We start from the raw sequence: 20,497 nt of genomic DNA, 5'->3' as shown, positions 1-20,497 counted from the left end.
GTTCTGGAGAAACTACTTCCGAAAAACATCAAGTTTTTGGTCGAGTGGGCGACAGAGTGGTCTAGAAATTATGACGACATTACCACAATTATATGTTGCATCTCACCAACGCCAACTACAAACTAATTAAATCCAAAACTAACAAATATGGGTCGCCCACTTTCGTCAAGTGCAGTGAACTTGACATTCAGATCTCGCCAACACAATTTGGCAAACATTTAAATATTGACGTACCTACCGAAGCTATGAGGTATGCCGATGCCTGAATCAAACTTTTTTCATAAAGATTCTCCTTCGAGCGAAGTGTCAACTTGGCCACTTTAAACAAAAAATCAGATAGCCTAATTTTTTTGCAGGCTGTCTCGGTAGGTAAGCTGTAAACCCCATAGAATTATGATTGCAATGCAATACAGCCATCTTCTTGCAATAACACCTCTGTTTGCCGACGAACAAAACTTGGGGCCTTATTAAAAGTGTATCCTAGGATTTCGCGTGACGTCACAAACTATTTGGTTGATTCGGGCGAACTTATTCGGCAAAAACGCCGATTCTTTGTGTAAAAATTATGTAAGTAACTAAGTAAGTAAGTTTATTTCGCACGAACTATTTCAAGTACAAAAACAAAATAAATTAAAAGGAAGAATGTGCGGGGTAGCGAAAGGTCACCGTGTCAGCTACCCCTTCTTACACAAAAATGTGCACATACATACGCACGCACGCCCACTGTACATATAGATTGTAGCTGTAATGCGTTCTTACAAAATTTAAACGTTTCGAATGTTGAAACTGTAATTTATTGTTTGGTAATCACCACTGATTTTGTTTCAAAAAAATGTCGCCTCTGGCAACAACGGCAATTTTCCATGACAAAATGTTTCAACAAAATAAAAGAAGTCCACTATTGCAGCCGTTTGTATTGGTTACCTCAAGGAAAGAGTTGCAAAGAAGTAAACAAGTTTACAATTTCTAAAAACTTTATTCATATTGAAGCTATAGATATTATATTGACAGAATGTTAATTTTTTCAATTCAGCAACGAGAATTTATTCATGTCTTCTTCGCCGCACAGGTTTAGGTGCCTTTTTCTTCAAAACATTTAATTCTCTCATTCACTTCTCAAGAAATTAAAGTTTCTGAAATTTTACTAGGAATTTAATTTTAATAGTTCTTCGAATTTTTAGATGTGTAAAAATGACGTATTTTCGCAACACATTTATGGTAAGTAATAAATAAATAATAGAAAGTATTTTGTAGAAATATGCCGAAGTTCACCTGGCTTAATTTGCGCATTTTATTTTTGAAAGATTCCTAAAATATTACTTGTTGAAGGCATTCAATTTCAAACTGTATTAAAAGTGGAAATAAATACAGTTTTACTTTTTTTTACAGGGAAATGCTGGATTTGAAGAGTTAAAACGTTTCACCAGACAAGGCACAGATTTTGGCAGAGAAATTGTGAACGTTTTAAATGAAAGGTATTTTATTTCACAGCTAGAGATTAAAAAATGAAACAAATAATATCAAATAATTTCCACCAGTTTATGTGTGTATCTGTGGGAGAATGGTTACTTTGAGTGGCGGCGTAAAGAAAAATTCAGTTATCACAGCAATATGTTTACTCCCCTATACCAACTTAAAAGGGAGTTGGATGTTTTCTGCAGTGTTTTTTAACTGTTTTGACTTTTTCATGGATCTATCCATCACACCCATAATCCGGGCGCACAACATGTATCAATATTAGTCCCAATAAAATAATTAGTATAATTCTTAAGCAATTTTAATTGCACCAGACACATGGACCTGCTTGGAAAAAAAATGAATTAGCATTTTCACTAGCTTTGCACTCAAAGAGCTTAGTGGGTCAAAATCTTTCAGATTTAAACGGCATGTACAATGTGTTTATAAGTGTGTATTGGTGGCATTTTTGATCAAGTGGTTAAAAGAACACCTTTTTCTAAATTATTTTTTAATTATTTTACATTTTGCTGTCTATCAAATTAAAACTCTGTATAAAATCTGAATGAGTAATAGCTAAATGTGTCACTTTCGGAATATAAAGCCAGCTCCGGAATATAATTGTTGTGATTGTAATTGCCAGTCATGGTGATTCAACAATTTCTACAGAATATTTTTCAAAAGGTTTCTCCCTTCCCCCTGTTTTATTCAAACGTCACAAAAATTATCCCTCATTTTTAATAATCTACATGAACTAAATGTGTTTTCAAATACATAGAGCAACATTGGAACAATATTATGCCAAGGGACTTCGTCGACTTGGGCAAAGAATCAACAAAGCAACTTGTGGAATACTTAGTTCTCCTCTAAGCAATGCATGGAAAACTGTGGGTGTTGAAATGGAGAAGGAGTCAGAAGTACACAGGTGGCTTAATGCGCTCATTTGTATACAAGTGCTTTCCCAGGAATTATGCTTTAGAAAAATGGCAATGAAATAGACAAACATTATTTTTACACATTTTTTGTTTTGTTTGGGGGGGGGGGGGGTCTGTAATAATGACAAAAAATATTTTTGATTTTTTGTTGGACCTGCAACGAATTGTTGACAAAACTAGTTTTGTTGTTGTTTGGTTAAAATCTAAATGCAATGCAATATAAAACGTTTATATTTCGTTTTCATTTCTTAATTTTTGTGTTTACATTTTTATTTGAATTCTACTTTTTTGTTCCATATTTTGATTTCTTATTTGAAAATCGATTTTAAGTTATAATGTTTGAGTTTTGATTTATTGATTGATTCAACAGAGATTTTGGGATTAATTTGATTGAAGAATGCATAAAACCTCTGTCTGTTTTGACGGAAGGACAGCTCAAGCCAAGAAGAGCGGTTGGTGTTTGATTTCTATGACCTATTTAAGTCTATTGTTATTGATTAAATTATAGGTTGAGTCAAACTTAGTTCAATTGCAGTTTGAAAAAATATAGAATGTTGTACTATTCTTTTGATTTTTATACCTTGGTTATGACGTTTTTGTTTTCTCTAAATTTTTTTGTTTACTCTGATTGTTATTTTATCGAATCCTATATCAAAACACACTTGGTTCTCAAAATCTTTTTTTATTTGAGATCCATGTATTTTATTTGACTCTGAATTATTGAGAATTAAGTAAAACTTTTGGCAAAAAAAAATGTTATGTTTATTTATTATCATAATCTTTTGTGATGTTTCCTAATAATCTACATGTTTTTAATTGGAATAATAAACAATCCATCTTAGCTTAAACATAATTAATTTCCCAACAAATTAAAGTTGAATTCGGGATTTAACCTTTTGTAAGTTGTGCACCACTATTTTCATTCCCACTTATTGCAATTCTTTGTCTCATGCTTTTCAGTATTTTTAAAATTTGTAACATTGGTTAATTTGTTGACACTATGTTTTGCTCAAATTTATGACACTATATATATTTGAAATATATTTTTTAGTGTATATATATATATACTATTAAAAAAATTTGTACTTTTTTTAATTGAAGCATTTTCAAATTTAACAGCTGGAACAGAATGTGGAGTCAACAGGCAAGACTTGGATTGATCGAAATACTGAACATGCCAAGGTAAATAGTTTTATTACCTTAACACAGTGGTTCTCAAACTTTTTTTTGTTGCGACGCATCTGGAAAAGTTTTCTGGACTTGCAACGCACCAGCAAATAAAAGTTAATGAGGAAACTTATTATTAAAGGCTCTGTGTTTATTGATACAACAACAAAAAGCCACGAAACGGAACTATTCTGTGACACCCTTGGAAAATTGAAACGACGCACCAGGGCGTTGCGACGCACAGTTTTGAGAACTACTGCCTTAGCATACCAGAATATCTTTACTAAAGTTTATTAAAAAAAACTGTGAAAATTTTAAAACAATTCTGGAATTCTTAAATAAAGTTGATTCATCTTTAATGCTTTACATTTGTTTTCACACCCTGCTTTGGTGCTTTATACCCCTGATCAAAAACCACAGCTTTAACTACTCTGTTAATAAATATTCTAAATCATACAGAAATTTCATTTTCCACAAAAATGCCTGAAATATTTTTTGTTTCAACATTTATATACTTGTTGAGATAGGCTTGTATTCAGTTGGTCAAATAAAGTAGATTGTATAATTGGTTGTTTCTTCTTTATTTTGTTTTACTTTTTGTAAATATTAAAAAAAATAACAACCAATGAAAATCAGTAGAAGGCATTTTATTTTTTGTTAATTGTGCCGTAGATAAAACGAAGACTTCACACATGTACAAGAGAACATGAAGCCTTGATTGAGCAGATCAACGGACCTAGACCTAAAACGGAGAGAGACCAACAGAAAGTAAGTTGTTTGCAAACAATACATATCAACCAGCAGCCATGCAATGATAGGCAATGGGTAATTAGTAATTGCCACGACTACTACTGAAATAGCCACAATGGCACATCAGATCTTTGTTAAAAATAGTTTTCAATAATTGATTCTCGCTATCTTTCATTACTTTGCATAAAAATAGTATTTTAGTTCAATCACCAATCACATAAATATGGTGTAAAGTGTATAGTAGCTGTTCCGGATTTCAATTTGATCAATAAGAAAAAAATGTATGTACAAAAATTATGCATGTGAATTTTTTGTACCAACAAATTATGTGTATAGTGTAAGAGGTAAATAGTCTTTTGTATTAAAAAAGTTGCAAAGAACCTATATTATACAAGTCTATTGATCAAGTAAATAACATTTTAAATTTTTATGGACATTTTGATTAAGCAAATATTAGGGTTTGAATCCAATCTCCATGTACATTGCAAAAGTGACTTGCCCACTTGCCCTAATTTTGTGTCTCTGATTTAACTGTTTGATGTGTCAACTTTGACTACTAAAGCTCCTTGGTGTATGTTTCAAATTGTCTCCATTGTCTGTTTGGATTGTGGCCTTTATTTAGTTTGACCCACAAACTTCCACACATTCACATGGAGAGAAAGACGAAAATTTAAAGTTGAGCGATGTAACATTGCTCGTGGCTTATGTATTATCATATCTGTGTCAATATTTGTTCTGTTACGCTTCACGGATTGGTCACATGACATTTTGTTGCGACAGTTGCTCATGAAAAGGGAGAAAAGCAAAGAGACTGTACTTCGGGCTGATTCGGATTATTACAATTCACTACTCCATTTGGAACGTTCTCGACAAGAATGGGAAATCGCCAGCTTTCAGTGCTGCGACCGCGTTGAGGTAATAAATTGGAAAAAAGAGACTTATTTTTACCCGGCCCTTTTTCTCCTCCTAAAGTCCACATACTGATTTAGGAGTTTAGTGAACTTTGACCTGTGGTTCTGTAAATATTTGTGGTAAATTACGGGAATTTTTATGCATTAAAAGTTAAATAAACATTAGGTTAATTATGTAATAGTGTAATAAACCACAATTTTGTAGTTTCAAAAATATGGTGCTAAAACATAAGATTAAATTTCAAAGTAGAGATTAAATACCAATCCAACTTTCCAAAACATTATACTACTATGTAAAAAGTGGGCTTTTGTAATCAAAAATCTTGTGCTTTGTTACAAGGCCTATTTGGCAGAATTGTTTTGAACTGAAAATGACCTTTTGATGGTTGTTATTCATTAAACCATTCGTTCTTGATGCATGTAAACTTATTTATGACACTACAAACAACTTTTACAATATGTACGATGAACAAAACACCTAATAATTTACATACAGCCTACCCCATGTTTTCTAGATGCAATAGTTTGTTAAATTATGATGTTTCAAATTGGTAATATTAACAGTTTAGGTATTAATTTTATACGCTAAAAAACTTGTTTTCAAAAAAAGCCAATACATGATAAGCTGCAGACAGTGCACACATTGTTTCGACCTGTAAGGTATCATCGTGACGTGACATCGGTCATATGAGCTGATGTAGCTACTATGCAGCGCACCAGCAAGCTGAAAAGCCATGTCTCACCAACCTGTTCGATGCCACAACTGGGCATTAATGACACAAGAACTGTAATGTAAAATTTACATTGTTTTCAGAATATGGAAGATGACAGATTCCGAAGATTGTGTCATGTGGTTCAGAAATACACAGACAACCTCTATGAAATTCCTTCTAAACTAAAAGCGGTAAACTTATTTACAAAGTGTGACTTTCCTCCTAAAGCTATGCTCTATTGTGATTGCCTACATATTCTCAAACCACAAGACACATGTTGGGCTAGGTGTAAAATAAAATTTTACATTTTTTAAAATTTGTCAACAATTCTCTTTACATTCATCAGGGGCCAGGAATTTTAAAACACTGCATGTCAATTTAATGGCTTTGTTGAATTAAAAATGACTCCCATTGTCAATATTTTTGTGTGTGATAGTGGTTTGTGCAAGCTGAATTAAACAGTATTGTCGCTCCCGGTCTTGTGTGTATGCCCTGGCAATTTAGGGAATCATTAGCACTGTAAAAAATTAAAACTGTCAAAAAGTGTGTGTGATTTATTTTCACACAAAATATTTTTAGACTTGTCGCATAATTGATGAAGCAACAGAAAATCTATCGCCATCGAAAGAGATTCAAGTTGTTGCTGACAAATTGAAAGGAGTCCCTTACATGTCGGAACAACTGCTGTGTGATTATTATGTAAGTTAAGTTTAAAATCAACATCGAATTCTCCCATCCTAGCTGTTGTACAGACGTTTTTTAACTTTTTTATTTATACAGCAGTTTTGATGATAAAATACAAGAACAAGAAGTTTTTTATACACAGTAACATCATTCCTAACCCACCCTTGATGGCTGAATTCCTCACTTAACAATTCAAAACATATTCATTCCTCCCCAAAAGACTACATAGTACATGCTAAACAATACAAAGATCACTTAAAATTGGTTTTTTTTTTCAACTTTACAGCTATTCCCAGAGCTTAAGTATCTATTGACAAACTTCATTTACAAATTAAAGTAAATTCTGTCCTGGTTAGGTAATTTAACCTGTGGTGCAAAAACTTTTTTCTAATAGATCTTATAAAAAGATATCCAATGATTCCTTTCAAAACACATTTGTGACATACATTTTTTTAATGATTCAAAACTATTTGTTGTTTTTTGTTAAAAAATGTTTCAAATTTTGGAACACAACCTTGAAAATAAAGCCTCAGATAGTGCATAAAAGCAATATGTGTCATTTCATTTATTTCTGGTTGTACCCAATGCAAATAGGATGATGCCCAGTGTAATGTAAACATGACTGTAAGTGGTTTTGTAGATAAGAAGGTATAGGGCTCCCCTTTATATTCCACTTTTCCTGTGTTTTAATTTTAGTACCACTTTGCCACAGACGACACCAAGTGTTGCCGAGATACTTAAAATACAAAATTTTTTGGTCTAGTTTTTGACCAGTTATGTAAAAATAACTTAAGAATTTCAAAATTTACTTTTACCTTTTTGTTCCATTGCTTAAAAATCATAAATACAGTATACCTTGGTGAAACCATATTCAGTTATTTGCTTAATTCTGACAAAACTTGAGGTACAAACGATTTGTAATGTGGTAAGGCTTTAACTAATCAACATCGGTTAATCCAGTTCTTCGCCTAATCTTGACATTTTTTTGTGTCCAGATTGATCGAGGTTTGCTGTATTAATGAACGTAAGATGTTGCAGTGACAATATAAACGTAATCACTTTGTCAACAACTTTAACCATTTTCTTGTTTAAACGGTTCCAAACTTCAACCCACCATTTTAGGCTCTAGTTTTAGTGCTTCAAATACACAAAAACTTGTCGAAACCACTTCACTTTCGCACAGTGAAGGCCCATAAACTTGAAAACGCAATTAGACAAATATCCTTAACCACGTAACAGCATTCGACTTCTGTTTGTACAGCAAGAGAACTTTAGCTGTCAAATGAGTGTAGACCGGAGAAAAAGGTCCGTTGATAAATTGCTGGAGCGCTACATTAACGACTGCCAAAAGGAGCGGACACATAGAGATGGTATGAGAAGATTGGAAAGTGCTTCTCTAAACACTGATGCTGAACACCAAGATGAAATGGCAAACCGACTGTTACAGGTAGCAAATTTAAGTGGAATTCATGACATAAAGTTCCCATTAAGGAGTGTTATAGAATCCTATGCCTTCAATATTTTTTAATATTGAATATTTTTGTGTCAAAATTTCAGCATCGTATCGTCTTAGTTTTTGAGATATCGTCATTGTGTGCTGGTTTTATGCTGTTCTGAGTTACCTATTACCTTGGTATCAAAAACAATGGCATTTTCCTCTTACAATTTATCCATGTTTTGGGGACTGCAACTTGACATAAATTGTAACAGTTAAAACCACCCTAAACTCTTTACTACCTAGCTGTCGCCCGGCACGAAACCTGTAACAGTTAATATTTGACACGTCACAATCTTTTTTATGACGTGTAAACAGTCGTCGGCCATGTTGACTTTTCTTGACGCAATCCGCCACAAGTTGAACTGCACAGTCGCGTCGCTAGATGGCACTGCTCAGCCGCATCACCCTCTTTCAAACAACATTGAACGCCACACTGATAAACAGGTAAGGTTTGAACAGCAATAGCAGCATTGACTTTGATTCGCTTTTTTACTGGTTTAATAAAATATGGTACCTGTGGCAAATAAAACATGTGGGAATAACAACAACTTAATACATATGTTATTATAACTGTTTCTCTGCTATTCTGATCTCATGACTTGTAGGCAGGGTTGCCATTGACATGGACTCCAAAATAAGGACAACCAAAACAACTATTGTTTGTCGAAACGATACAAACGTTTTTGAACAAATCTTTGCATTTATATAGCCATGACATATCACATGCCACAATTTTTGCCAGAAACAATCAATTCCAGCAACTCCTTGTTCGTAGAAAAGGCTTCGTGCATCTCATGACAGCTCAGATCTAGGTTTACTTTTAATTGTATAGGGATTCGGATTGTAATTGTTGAATTTTTCTGAGACATTGTATTTCAAAACAAGGATAAATCTTAGAAATAAGGACGGTATGGCAACCATGCTTATAGCTCAAGAATTAATACGATTACCATTCGGTACAAAATTAAAGAGCAGTTTAAAGATTAAAATAACTTTTTTACATCGTAGAACGCAATCATCCTATGAACTCAAATGTTTTGACGAAGCTCTACATTATTGTCATTTTGACATTTTCATTCTTTGCCGAAATATTTTTAACATAACAATTTAGTGATGTGCCAAAACTGCAAGCGCTCTGTTTGGTCGAGCACCGAGCATCTCACGTTAATGCTCGGTGCTCGGCCGAGCAAGCTCGGGTGCATTATGACGTCACAAAATTTTCCCATTCTACGCTGTTTTTGCTCTATAAGGTGTTTTAGTCACCCGCGGTGTATTAAGCTGTACATCCCATAAAGTACGCGTTTTCCACCATCTAAAACTTTTCAAAAAAATCATTCGTTTTTATCATAGTCACCCTTTCGAACACTAGTCACAAGTGTTAGCAGGGCATGAATATGCAAATTTAACGCTCGAGTCAGTTCGTGCAACTGCTCGGCCGAGCACCGAGCATCAAAAACAGCGATGCTCGGTATCGAGTACTCGGGTTCTGGCTCGGCTCGGTCCATCCCTGCATAACATGACTATGTTTTTAAATTTGCATATTCATACCCTGCTAACATATGTAACTAGTGTTCTAAAGGCATGTCTATGAACAAAAACGAATGATTTTTCAAATCTATTAGATGGTGGAAAAACGCGCACTTCATGGGCATGTACAGCTTAATAAAACACCGCCGGTGACGAAAGAGACCTTATAGAGCTAAAACGTAGAAAGGGGATTTTTTGTGAGGTCATAATGCACCGAGCATCAAAGTGAGATGCTCTGTACTCGACCAAACAGAACATTTGCAGTTTTGGCCCATCCTACTATGTTGTATGCTAATTCATCAAAATTTAATTGTTAAGTAAATTAATATTTCACATGTGTTTTTGTTCTTTGCAGGGAATCATGTATTCCTTGTTGAGATTACGACCTGGCGAAGGGGAAGAAAAATTATCAGAGCATAACGGGGAAAGGAGTTCGTATCGAAGTAGCAAGTCAAAGCCGAAATGTAAGTATTGCAACTTTGCACCAATCCACACATTTCTAAATCATAGTACATCAGGTCCATTTCAGCCGTTATTCTGAATCAGTCGGTCATCAAGCATTCCCATATGGCAAGGCATATAGGTCAGAAAAATCTAGCCCAGGGTGGGATTCGAACCCCAGGCTGTAGACCAGGGGTCTTCAATCTTTTTGGAGTAATTGCAACGTTAAAGAACCCTGTTGTAGCTCATCCGGGCGCTAAGCCTTGTTGAAATCTACTTGCATATGAAACTTAGTGGAAACCATATGTTTGACAGCATCGTCTAAAAGCCGAGCGCCTACAAGACACCGTTCCTCGTCGTTTGAAGGTCGACGTCACTCAACCGTTTCAGCTGGTTCGTCATCATCTAATCATCATCACAGTCACAAACCGAAACATTTTGAAACCGTTTCAGCGGCTACAGGTAACTGTTATGAGTGCTCGGTATTAGTCTTTGTTGTAAAGTGCAAAACACATTGCAAAATCCAAAATTTATTTGTTTCAATGATAAGTAAGGTAGACAATTCACGGTTTTAAAGATTGTCACGAGAAACAAACAAATCAGCCAGTATAATTGTATAAAACATGACGTTTTACCTGCCATTCCCGCTTGTTCTCGCCTTTTTTTGCTGCTTTTACTGGTTTTACACGCTTCTTGGTTTTACATTTATTCATTTGAGAATAACACAACGTGCTGTCGAAACGTCATGTTTTTTACAAATATACTGGCTTATTTGTTTCTCGTAATGACAATTGTTTTTGTCAAATCGTTTGCTCAATAAAATGTCTACGATTTTTTCTACATCGCTGGCAATTTTGGTTTTAGTAAAGCTATGTTTAATTGGATGGGTAGTGTATTATCCAAATTAAAAGATACAATGACCCAAAGAAATTCGTTTAAATGCAAATTTATAATCAAAAAATGCAAACCTGCAAATACATTCAAGTAAATGAATGAGAATGTCCTTTAATAAGTTGTTGCTGCCAGGCAAAATATCAACTACAGTACATAGAGTATTTTGTCAATAAGCATGACAATAAATTAATTCATGTTGTATATTTTTCTGTATTAAATACCATGTCATGCGCGAAATTCATGGAAAACATTATCACGCATATATTTCTAAAATAAGACATTTTTTGATCAACAACGCTTTAATTGATTAAGGAATCCATGCCCAGCGAAAATCAATCGATTTGAAATCCTTATCGATGACGCCACCCGTTACGTCATCAACAGTGACGCCAGAGGTCAAGCTGACGTCAACGCCTCCTCTTGCCCACGAAAGCAGCAGTAGTAGTCACGTAAATGGGGGTAAGAGCGCCAACTAGCGACCGAAAAAGATTTTTTTTCGATTTTCTAAATTTACATTTTTTCAGTTTTATAAGTTTTACATTTTTTTCAATTTTCTAAGTTTTACATTTTTTCAAATTTTAAAGAAATTGTTGGTTGATTAGGTATATTTTACTTTAACTGTAGTGACCTAGATACGGTAATATCGCAGGTACATCATCCGATGTAGGTTCAGATGGAAGTACTGTTTTGTGCCATTGCATCGCTCTTTACGATTACGTGGCAACTAGAGAAGACGAACTGACAATCAACGAAGGTTTGACTAAACAAATTTTTGATACCTTCCATTTCTGAATACAGCTAAAACTTTGTGCAAATTTGGCACGAAGCAAGTGTTCTTTGCCTGCAAACATAACAGTTACTGAAAAAAGTGGTTTAGGAATACTTAATCGTTACTTTGAATTTGAACATGTCTGTGTAAACAACAACAAAAGTAATTAAGCGTATATAACCTAGCATCAACAATGCAAATAGGCATATTGAAAGTGAAATGAATATCACTGTAGTAAATTCGGGAACTTGCCTGTCATACAAGCCACGTTGGACCTTGTACCAATTGATAAAACACAAGAACACGTTATATGCATAATTTCCCTATTCTTAGTTTGACAGATTTGTTTTAAACAACAAATAGCTGCGGCCTGAGTTGTAAAAGCAACATACAAGTATTGCTGTAAAGAAATTGACCGCTAAAATCAATTTAATTTGAGGTTTTTAATTGGCTTGTAGGCCAACAAGGAAAAATCAATGATTTGTTATGGGTTTACTGTCTTAATTTGTTTCCTATCTAGGCATACTTTGTATTACAAGTGGTCAGTGTTTTTTAAGGTGTTTTGGGGAACCGAATGTTTCAACCAAATAACAGAAGATACTCATATTAGGCTTTTATGTCAATGGTTCCAACAACGTTTTTATTATTGCTATCCCTAAGAAATCCAAATTAATTCCATTTACCTCATTTTTTTAAACAAACTATTACGCCACAGTTCCATGACGTCACAAAAACATGACGTCACGAAACTTAAAAAAATGATTATGTATTTAGGGCTAGTTACACCCAGGTTAAGAACCACTGCTTTATGTTCACAATACTACCTTATTGTTTTGATGCAGGTGATATCATCAGTGTATTTGAAAAGCGGGAAGACGACTGGTGGAGAGGCCAGGTTGGCGAAAAAACTGGACTTTTTCCCGCAAACTATGTGGATTTGGAGATTAGCGTTTAACCGCACTTTCATTTTTTGTATTTTACTGCGTACTTGCGTGCCTTTGTTCTAATTGTTCTTATTTCATTGTGAAGCGCCTATAATTGTGACTTGACTGCTGCCCGAACCCTGCTATACAAATCAATGCGTTTTTTAAACAATAAACTTATTACTTGTACTGATTATTAATTGTGTTGTGTTTTTAACCACATGGTCCCAAGCAATGGTTCATTCTGAGCAGTGTTGTTGAGTTGATTTTATTTCGCCGGGCAAAATCGTAGCAGCACAATTACGCTAAAATATTCACCAGGCCAGGAATAGCTGCGCAACATTCAGACGTTAAAAAGCGCGACACAGATGAGGGTACAATTGGTGGAACGATTATCAGGTCACATTTCCCATAACCGTCACTTTGCTGATCAGAACAGGACCCCAAAACCGCTACGAAGTAAATCAAAAACAAGTCTAATTATAACTTCTTTTTACTGTTTGCAAAGATACATGGATATCAAATAGCACGTAAAATAAATAAAATCGTCATTTTGACTAACTCTTAAAAAACCGCAACTTGATGTCAGAAACTAGCCCAATCTAGTGGGAAAATCCAAATGAATTTCATTTACCCCATTTCAAAAAAACTATTACGTCACAGTTACACGACGTCATACAAACGTGACGTCACGAAACTAAAAAACTAGCCGCCCTAGCCAACAGACAGAAACTTCAAAAATGCTATGTACCTTTTCGGAAAATTTGTTTGAATTTATAAAAACAGGTGGAATCAAAACTTCCATTCAAGTGTGTAAACTTGCTTCCATAAAACTGCTGGAGCCAAAACAATAATAAAAAAAATACTCTGATATCATCTAGACTTGCGTAGTTTTTTTAAGTAATATTTCCACGTGCAAATTTAGCTTTATTATCAACCAATATTGTTTAAAATTTTCTTAATTTCACCGGTAGTTACGCATAGATTTTTTTTGTGGAAGAGAATCTTAAATATCAAAAAAACAAACCCTTAAATTAAAAAATAATTTAGAATAATGACGTCACAATATACAGGTCCCGTGACGTGGCACGCTACCACACTTCCTTGCTATTCTATTGTAAAGAAATTTCGTCAACGCCTTGGGGTTTAAATTGTAATTTTGGTGTCTTTTTATTGGCAGCAGTATAGGATATTTTACACGTAGTTCATGTTACTAAAGGAAATATGTCGGTGGTGTTGTTTTCATAGATTTTTCGTATCTAGACAATTAATGTTTGAATACCGGTGAAGCCGGTTTCAAATGGGAAATTGATTTGTAGCTCTAAGCAAAACCTTAACTGTTCATTCAGCTATTTGTATTACTACATATTAGTAACATCTTTGATGAGGTAAACTGAAAAAACGACTAACTGGGGCTATAGTATTTATGGTAACACTAAAAGCAGAATATAAAGACTAAGAACGGAAAAGAAAGGAACGGCAGAAAAAAAATGTTCATTTCTAAATATGAGATAAATCAAATTTGAAAAAATCAGGAAAGGAGTGAAATTTTCTGTTTTATTATCTTTGAACACCAGAAAAAAGGGAAAAGTTTCTTTATTTGGTTTTTATTTGTTTAAACTTGTATAAAAACCATTTTCAACTGATTTAAAATTTCATTATTTTTCCGTTTTCTTGAATTAAACTTCGCTTTTAGAAATGCATAAAATTTCCGTTGTCCCTTATTTTATTCTTTTTGCATTTAGTGTGACCCTGATAGTACTTATTTGGTCAATTGTTGTGTTTAGTAAACTAGTAAATAGGACATAGAATATATAAAATGGAAATATATAGGAAAGGCACCTTTTAAGTTTTTTAATGATTTATTTGTAAAAAAAAAACTGTTGTTTTGCCAGGTTTTATAGAGTAGTTTAAATATATAAACTGCACGATGGGTAGTGCATTTGCCAAATTGTTTTCTAGTCTATTTGGCAAAAAGGAAATGCGAATACTGATGGTGGGTTTGGACGCCGCTGGAAAAACTACAATTCTTTACAAACTGAAACTTGGTGAAATTGTTACCACTATTCCAACCATAGGTAAGCATAAATTTGTGATGGAAATATAATTTTCGTTAATAAACTATTCTGTAATTTAAGGTTTTAATGTTGAAACTGTTGAGTACAAGAACATCAGCTTCACTGTTTGGGATGTCGGCGGTCAAGATAAAATCCGTCCTCTATGGAGACATTACTTCCAAAACACACAAGGTGCCAATTTCTTAACATATATATACTTGGTTTTAGATATATTTTTTCGGAAGTACAGTAAACTTCGGGAAATCTGAACCTGTTTGGACCATACATTTTAAGTATTATCACATTATAAATTATTTGTATCTCAAGTTTTATACAAATAAGGCAAAGAATCGCATAATTCTTTATCTTTTATGATTTTAAATGTTTTGTAAAAAATGTGAGACTCATTTTATGGGCATATGTAACTTTTTAATTGTGTTCATAAAATTTCTGAACAGCCTAATACAGTCAACTTTACTAAACATTGTTTACAGACCTGCATTTTAGAAATTGTTTTGTGTTAAAAGCCAAAGAACTATAATACAGTAAACCACAGTTAATCCGGACTGGTTTGGACCAAACAATTTGTCCATCCAGGTTAAGATCCAACCAATGTCAATTAGTTAAAGCCTTATCACAGTTCAAATCATTTGCCCTAAGTTTTGTCAATATAGTGTTATTTACTCTGATGAAGGGTATCTGTATAGGACGTCGAAACTAGAGATGTACCGAATATTCGGTTTGCCGAATTAATTCGGCCGAATCGGCCACTTTTTTAAAGATTCGGTTTCGGCCGAATAATTTGTTGCGATTCGGCCGAAACCGAATCTTTTACAAACCCACATTTAAAGCGGTAAACGTGTCTTTTCTGCTTATTACCAACGAAAATTGCCTCAATTATTATATTTTTAACACAGTATCGTTTTTGCCATTGCAGGCAAAAAATCAGTAATTTCTGTCGGGTTGGAAATCATGCTTGAGGCAATGTTAAACCCCACAGAACTACACTTAGGACGAAACACAGCCATTCTGCACTAATTGCCAGTTAGAAAAACTTATGTTTTCATGTCAAATGCGTAGCGTACGACTTCGTGTGACGTCATAAAAGATTCGGTTGATTCGGCCGAATTTATTCGGCAAAACCACCGAATATTCGGTTTCGGCCGAATTGAAATTTCGCCGATTCGGTACATCACTAGTCGAAACGTCGGAATAAAAATATTTGTCAGATGAGCTCTACAAACTTGATATTATTCCTGGCAGCAATAGCTTATGTAGAATTTTTTCTTTTTTAGGAATAATTTTTGTGGTGGACAGCAATGACAGAGAGAGGGTTTGTGAAGCACGGGAGGAACTCAATCGAATGTTGGCTGAAGATGAGCTACGGGATGCAATTTTGCTGGTGTTTGCAAACAAACAGGTACTTTTCAATATCTTTTCAATAAGTAAAAAAGGTTTTGGTTTTTTTTAACAAGGCTTATTTTTTTCACAATCAAGACTTGTTTTACAAGTTACTTCTCATGAATAGTTAAGTATGCAGCAAAATGTATGCAAACTTTTCAGAAGTTAGTTGTTAGACTGCTAATCGTTTAATTGATATGAATTCGGTTGACTGGCATGTTAGTAAGTATATATGTAATCTATTAGTGTAAATTGTAGTGCAACGCTTTCCTAACTTTTTTGGTTTTTATTTGTCAGGAAGCAATTTTAGCCTAAAATTGCATCAAAAATATTTAAAAAAGTTTTGGGATACTTTTATATAATGGTTTAGACTGTTTTTGAATATTTTAACAATACCACATTTGTTTAGGATCTTCCGAATGCTATGAAGGCCGCAGATATTTCTGAAAAACTTGGCTTAACTTCCATGCGAGCTCGTGAATGGTACATACAGTCCGCTTGTGCTACATCTGGGGACGGTTTATACGAAGGTCTTGACTGGCTTTCCAACAAACTAAAACAGGCCAAATAAATTACTCTGTTTTGTTATGAGAATTAGTTTTAAAGGGTTTGGACCTCGAACATTGGCCATGAATACTACACCCTTGAGCACTTCAATTTTTGGATTCATTTGGACAAAATGTGCTTATCTGCATTTTAAGTGGTATCTCATGTTATTTAAATATAATAATATTGGGTTTAATTGTTGGTCACATATGTAATTGGTATGAAATGAAGCCGGTCATTTTTGCTTGTGGTGTAGACACATTGAACATTTTGTTTGATTTTTAGGTAATCTTTGTTCAGTTTTGTTATTTGATAAATTTCACTGTATCAAATAGTGTTTTAAAGACAATTTTGAAAACATTACCAAATTATGTGTAGTGCATGCTATTCATTATTATTTTTCTTTGGTATATGTCGGCCAAATTGATATTTTTGCCTTTAAAAATAACTCATACCTTGCTTGTTACTTTATTAAGAGTGACATAAATATAGTGCACTACAAATCAGTATGTTTACCAACTAATTACACTAACATATTTCATTTTTGTGCCACACATGAAGCTATTGTACACTTATTATGCAACTGCAAAAGTGATAAATGTGTTGATAGTTTGTTTTTAAATTTTCTCTAGCATTTTGACCAATGTGTTTTGTGCTCTTTACCCTCTCTGAGCCTATTTATTTGGTGGCAGTGTTGTACAATTGCAGTTGGTATCTTTGCGTTTTTGCCATGGTCAAGAAGTAAATAACTAACATTTTTACTTTTTCGATCAGCTGGGAAATGTTTTGTTTCAAATTTATCATTGTGGCGTTCTTTTATGGGCAACATATAGACACATTTAAAATTTAATATAAATATCAAATTTTGGGATATTACCAGTGGTGGGATTCAGCCAGTTCCCACCGGTTCTATAGTACCGAAATTTTATAAGATCAGCGAATTGGTTAGCATTACTGGTTACTGTCAAGGGACTTTTTGTAACAGAACCGGCTGAAAAATATGATTTTTGTGTCAACAATTTGGTGGCTCTCTTCATTTTGCTGCTCACATATGAATTCTTCGTGTACTAAACTATTGTATCTTTATGAAGGTTTTAGGGAATAGGTCAAAAGATGGGTCTTTCAATAAGTAATTTGTTTAAAAGTTTTTTTGGCAAAAGAGAAATGCGAATACTAATGGTTGGTTTGGACGCCGCTGGAAAAACTACAATCCTTTATAAACTCAAGCTTGGCGAAATAGTCACCACTATTCCCACCATAGGTAAAGTATGGGCTACTTTTGTAAGGCTAAAGTGAATTTCAATAGATATACTAAACTGAAGCATTCAGTACACTGTAATTAGTGTATCATTATGCAATGCAATGTAGTAACATAAAACTTGATTTCTGCCATAAATAGTATTCTCAATTCTAAACAAGACAGAAAAAGTAATCAATACTGAAGAGCATCCATTGGTTTATGATGATTTTTGTATAAACACAGTTTTATATTCTTGTGTAGGTTTTAATGTTGAAACTGTTGAGTACAAGAACATCAGCTTCACTGTTTGGGATGTTGGCGGTCAAGATAAAATCCGTCCTCTATGGAGACATTACTTCCAAAACACACAAGGTTCAAATTGTTTATGTTACAATGTAGATAACTATTGAACATGTAAACCTTTAAAAAAGATAAAGTATAAAATACATGTTGTAATGTACCTTTAATGCAGTGGTGCACAGCTTGCCATTATACAGCTGCAAAAATAAATTCATGTGGCCGTGAATGTGTGTATTAAAATATGTATATATACGGATGGCAGTGATTTGAATAAAACTATTTTTGCTAAACAATTGGCTGTAAAAACTGAAATAGATTTTGTCGATTGTGCACCACCCTTGCTCTAATACATGCTTTAGCAACCTTACTATGTCTTGACCAAGTGTATTACATTTTATGAATGTAAAACATATGCTAGATTCCCACTATTTCTGTAGACATGTTTTTGTTGTAACTTACTTTTTTACAGTTGGGTAGTTTTTAGAGTTTTGCAAATTTATAGTTGAATAAAATGTTGTGTTTAAAAGTAGCTTTTTGTTGTGCCAAATATAAATGTTGCTAAAAAGGGCATATATAATAGTAGAGATATTTTAACACATAAATGCACAGATATTGAGAATATGTAATTTATGCTTAGTATCACAGTAAGGTAATTTTTTATTTGTAGGGTTAATTTTTGTGGTGGATAGCAACGATCGTGAAAGAATTGAAGAAGCTAAAGATGAATTGAATCGAATGCTTGCTGAAGATGAGCTGCGAGACGCAATTTTATTAGTGTTTGCCAATAAACAGGTTTGTAAAAATAACTGCCAAACTTTTGTGAATTAAAAAATATTTAGGTTGAGTTTATCTGGCTTTGGTGAAAACACACAATTGCACTAAAACAAATGCTAAGTCAGACATAACTGTGCAATGTTAAAACCTCATGAAGTGCTAAACAGTGGATGGCACAATTGGTGGATCATAAACAAATCTTTGCAGCTATACTGTATTGTAAAGTGTTATTTATAACGCAGGTTGTCAAAAAAGGTTTAATGGGTGGATTTAAAGCCACCAAAATAGTTGTTATATAACTTACTTATTCCTTATTTAATCAGAATTGTGTAATAAAATAACACCAACATGAGACATGAAATAAGTAAAAATATAATTTAAGTCAAATTAATGAAGACTAGCTTCAACTAATTTCGCTGTAAGATCACTCAGGCATGTCATGTACAAAATCGTTATGTGTCAAAATTGGTCATGCATAAATAAAAATATTTTTTTTTTACAAGTGCTTAATACGATATGAACAACAAAACACAATGTTTTACCAAAAAAACAAAATTGTCACTGCAAATACTTTAATTTTACCATTTTTGCTTTCATTAAGGATTTACCAAATGCATTAAGCCCACCGGATGTATCAGAAAGGCTTGGGTTACATAAGCAGAAAAGTCGGCAATGGTATATGCAGTCTACATGTGCAACCAGCGGCGAAGGCCTGTATGAGGGTTTGGACTGGCTATCGAAAACGCTGCAAAACTGCAAGAAATAACCAACCTGCCAATATTGCTAAATCCAGTGCAAAAAAAACTGTTGCTAATCTTCAAGCTGCAAACTGGAGTGAAACTACAACTATTGGTGCAAACGTTTTTATCTTGTAGCAAGTGTTTAGGCTTGTGTTTGGTAGCAACATGTGTTTTTATTTCTCTTTGTAACTACAATACATTTTGCTTCAATTTTTTGTGCTAAATTCCCTACGCTTCATTTTTTATTAATGGTGTGTATAGTAAACTTCAGATTTCCAGATTCGGTTAATCCAGATTTGGCGAAATTCGGACAAATTTAATCTTCAAATGATTTGTAATGTGGTATAGCTTTGACTAATCGACATCAGTTAATCCTGATTTCGCATAATTTGGACAAAACTTCTGTACAAATGATTTGTAATGTGGTAAGGCTTTAACTAATCGACATTTGGTAAGCCAAATTTTTGGTCCAAACTGGTCTGGATTAATTGAGGTTTACTATTTCTATAAATCTGTGTGTATTTTTTGTTGTCAAGATGTTTATTTATTTGTGATTTTTGTCTGCAATCACCTAACATTTGTGGACTTATTTTGGTAAAATGTATTTTTCTAGCTGTTAAACAAAAGTTGAAACAGTTATTCTTCTTCTTCAAAAAACATGTTACACTCTTTATGTGAATGACACTTTATAGCTTACGGTGCTGTTTTTTATCTGTATAATAAAAATATATTATGTCCCCAGGTTTTATAGGGTAGTGTTAATAAACTCTAC

General features: G+C 33.7%; 2 protein-coding genes across 4 annotated transcripts; both read left to right on the top strand.

The window, feature by feature from the left end:
• Positions 1-1,084: 1,084 nt before the first annotated feature.
• LOC145233037 (nostrin-like) lies at positions 1,085-12,861 on the top strand. The gene is made up of 16 exons (XM_080097697.1): positions 1,085-1,218; positions 1,390-1,475; positions 2,234-2,380; positions 2,761-2,842; positions 3,510-3,572; positions 4,230-4,325; positions 5,088-5,222; positions 6,033-6,122; positions 6,511-6,630; positions 7,877-8,062; positions 8,429-8,557; positions 9,996-10,104; positions 10,397-10,543; positions 11,288-11,434; positions 11,625-11,729; positions 12,587-12,861. The coding sequence occupies exons 1-16, from the start codon at positions 1,192-1,194 to the stop codon at positions 12,697-12,699; spliced, it is 1,782 nt and encodes a 593-aa protein (XP_079953823.1). The 5' UTR covers positions 1,085-1,191; the 3' UTR covers positions 12,700-12,861.
• Positions 12,862-14,540: 1,679 nt separating this feature from the next.
• On the top strand, positions 14,541-20,467 carry LOC145233253 (ADP-ribosylation factor 2). 3 transcript variants are annotated; one of them, XM_080097946.1, is made up of 4 exons: positions 14,541-14,745; positions 14,806-14,916; positions 18,879-19,003; positions 19,587-20,467. In XM_080097946.1, exons 1-4 carry the CDS (start codon positions 14,598-14,600, stop codon positions 19,749-19,751), a joined length of 549 nt encoding a protein of 182 aa, XP_079954072.1. In that variant the 5' UTR covers positions 14,541-14,597; the 3' UTR covers positions 19,752-20,467. The 3 variants fall into 3 exon arrangements, with proteins under 3 accessions (XP_079954072.1, XP_079954074.1, XP_079954071.1); XM_080097948.1 differs by lacking the exons at positions 18,879-19,003; positions 19,587-20,467 and adding exons at positions 16,020-16,144; positions 16,535-17,762; XM_080097945.1 differs by lacking the exons at positions 14,541-14,745; positions 14,806-14,916 and adding exons at positions 16,704-17,932; positions 18,173-18,283.
• The last annotated feature ends 30 nt before the right edge of the window (positions 20,468-20,497 follow it).

This window comes from Phallusia mammillata, chromosome 6 (assembly GCF_965637545.1).
Source record: "Phallusia mammillata chromosome 6, kaPhaMamm4.hap1.1, whole genome shotgun sequence".
Taxonomy (NCBI): domain Eukaryota; kingdom Metazoa; phylum Chordata; class Ascidiacea; order Phlebobranchia; family Ascidiidae; genus Phallusia; species Phallusia mammillata.
The sequence above is the reverse complement of the archived record's forward strand: the minus strand, read 5'-3'. Positions and strand labels throughout refer to the sequence as shown.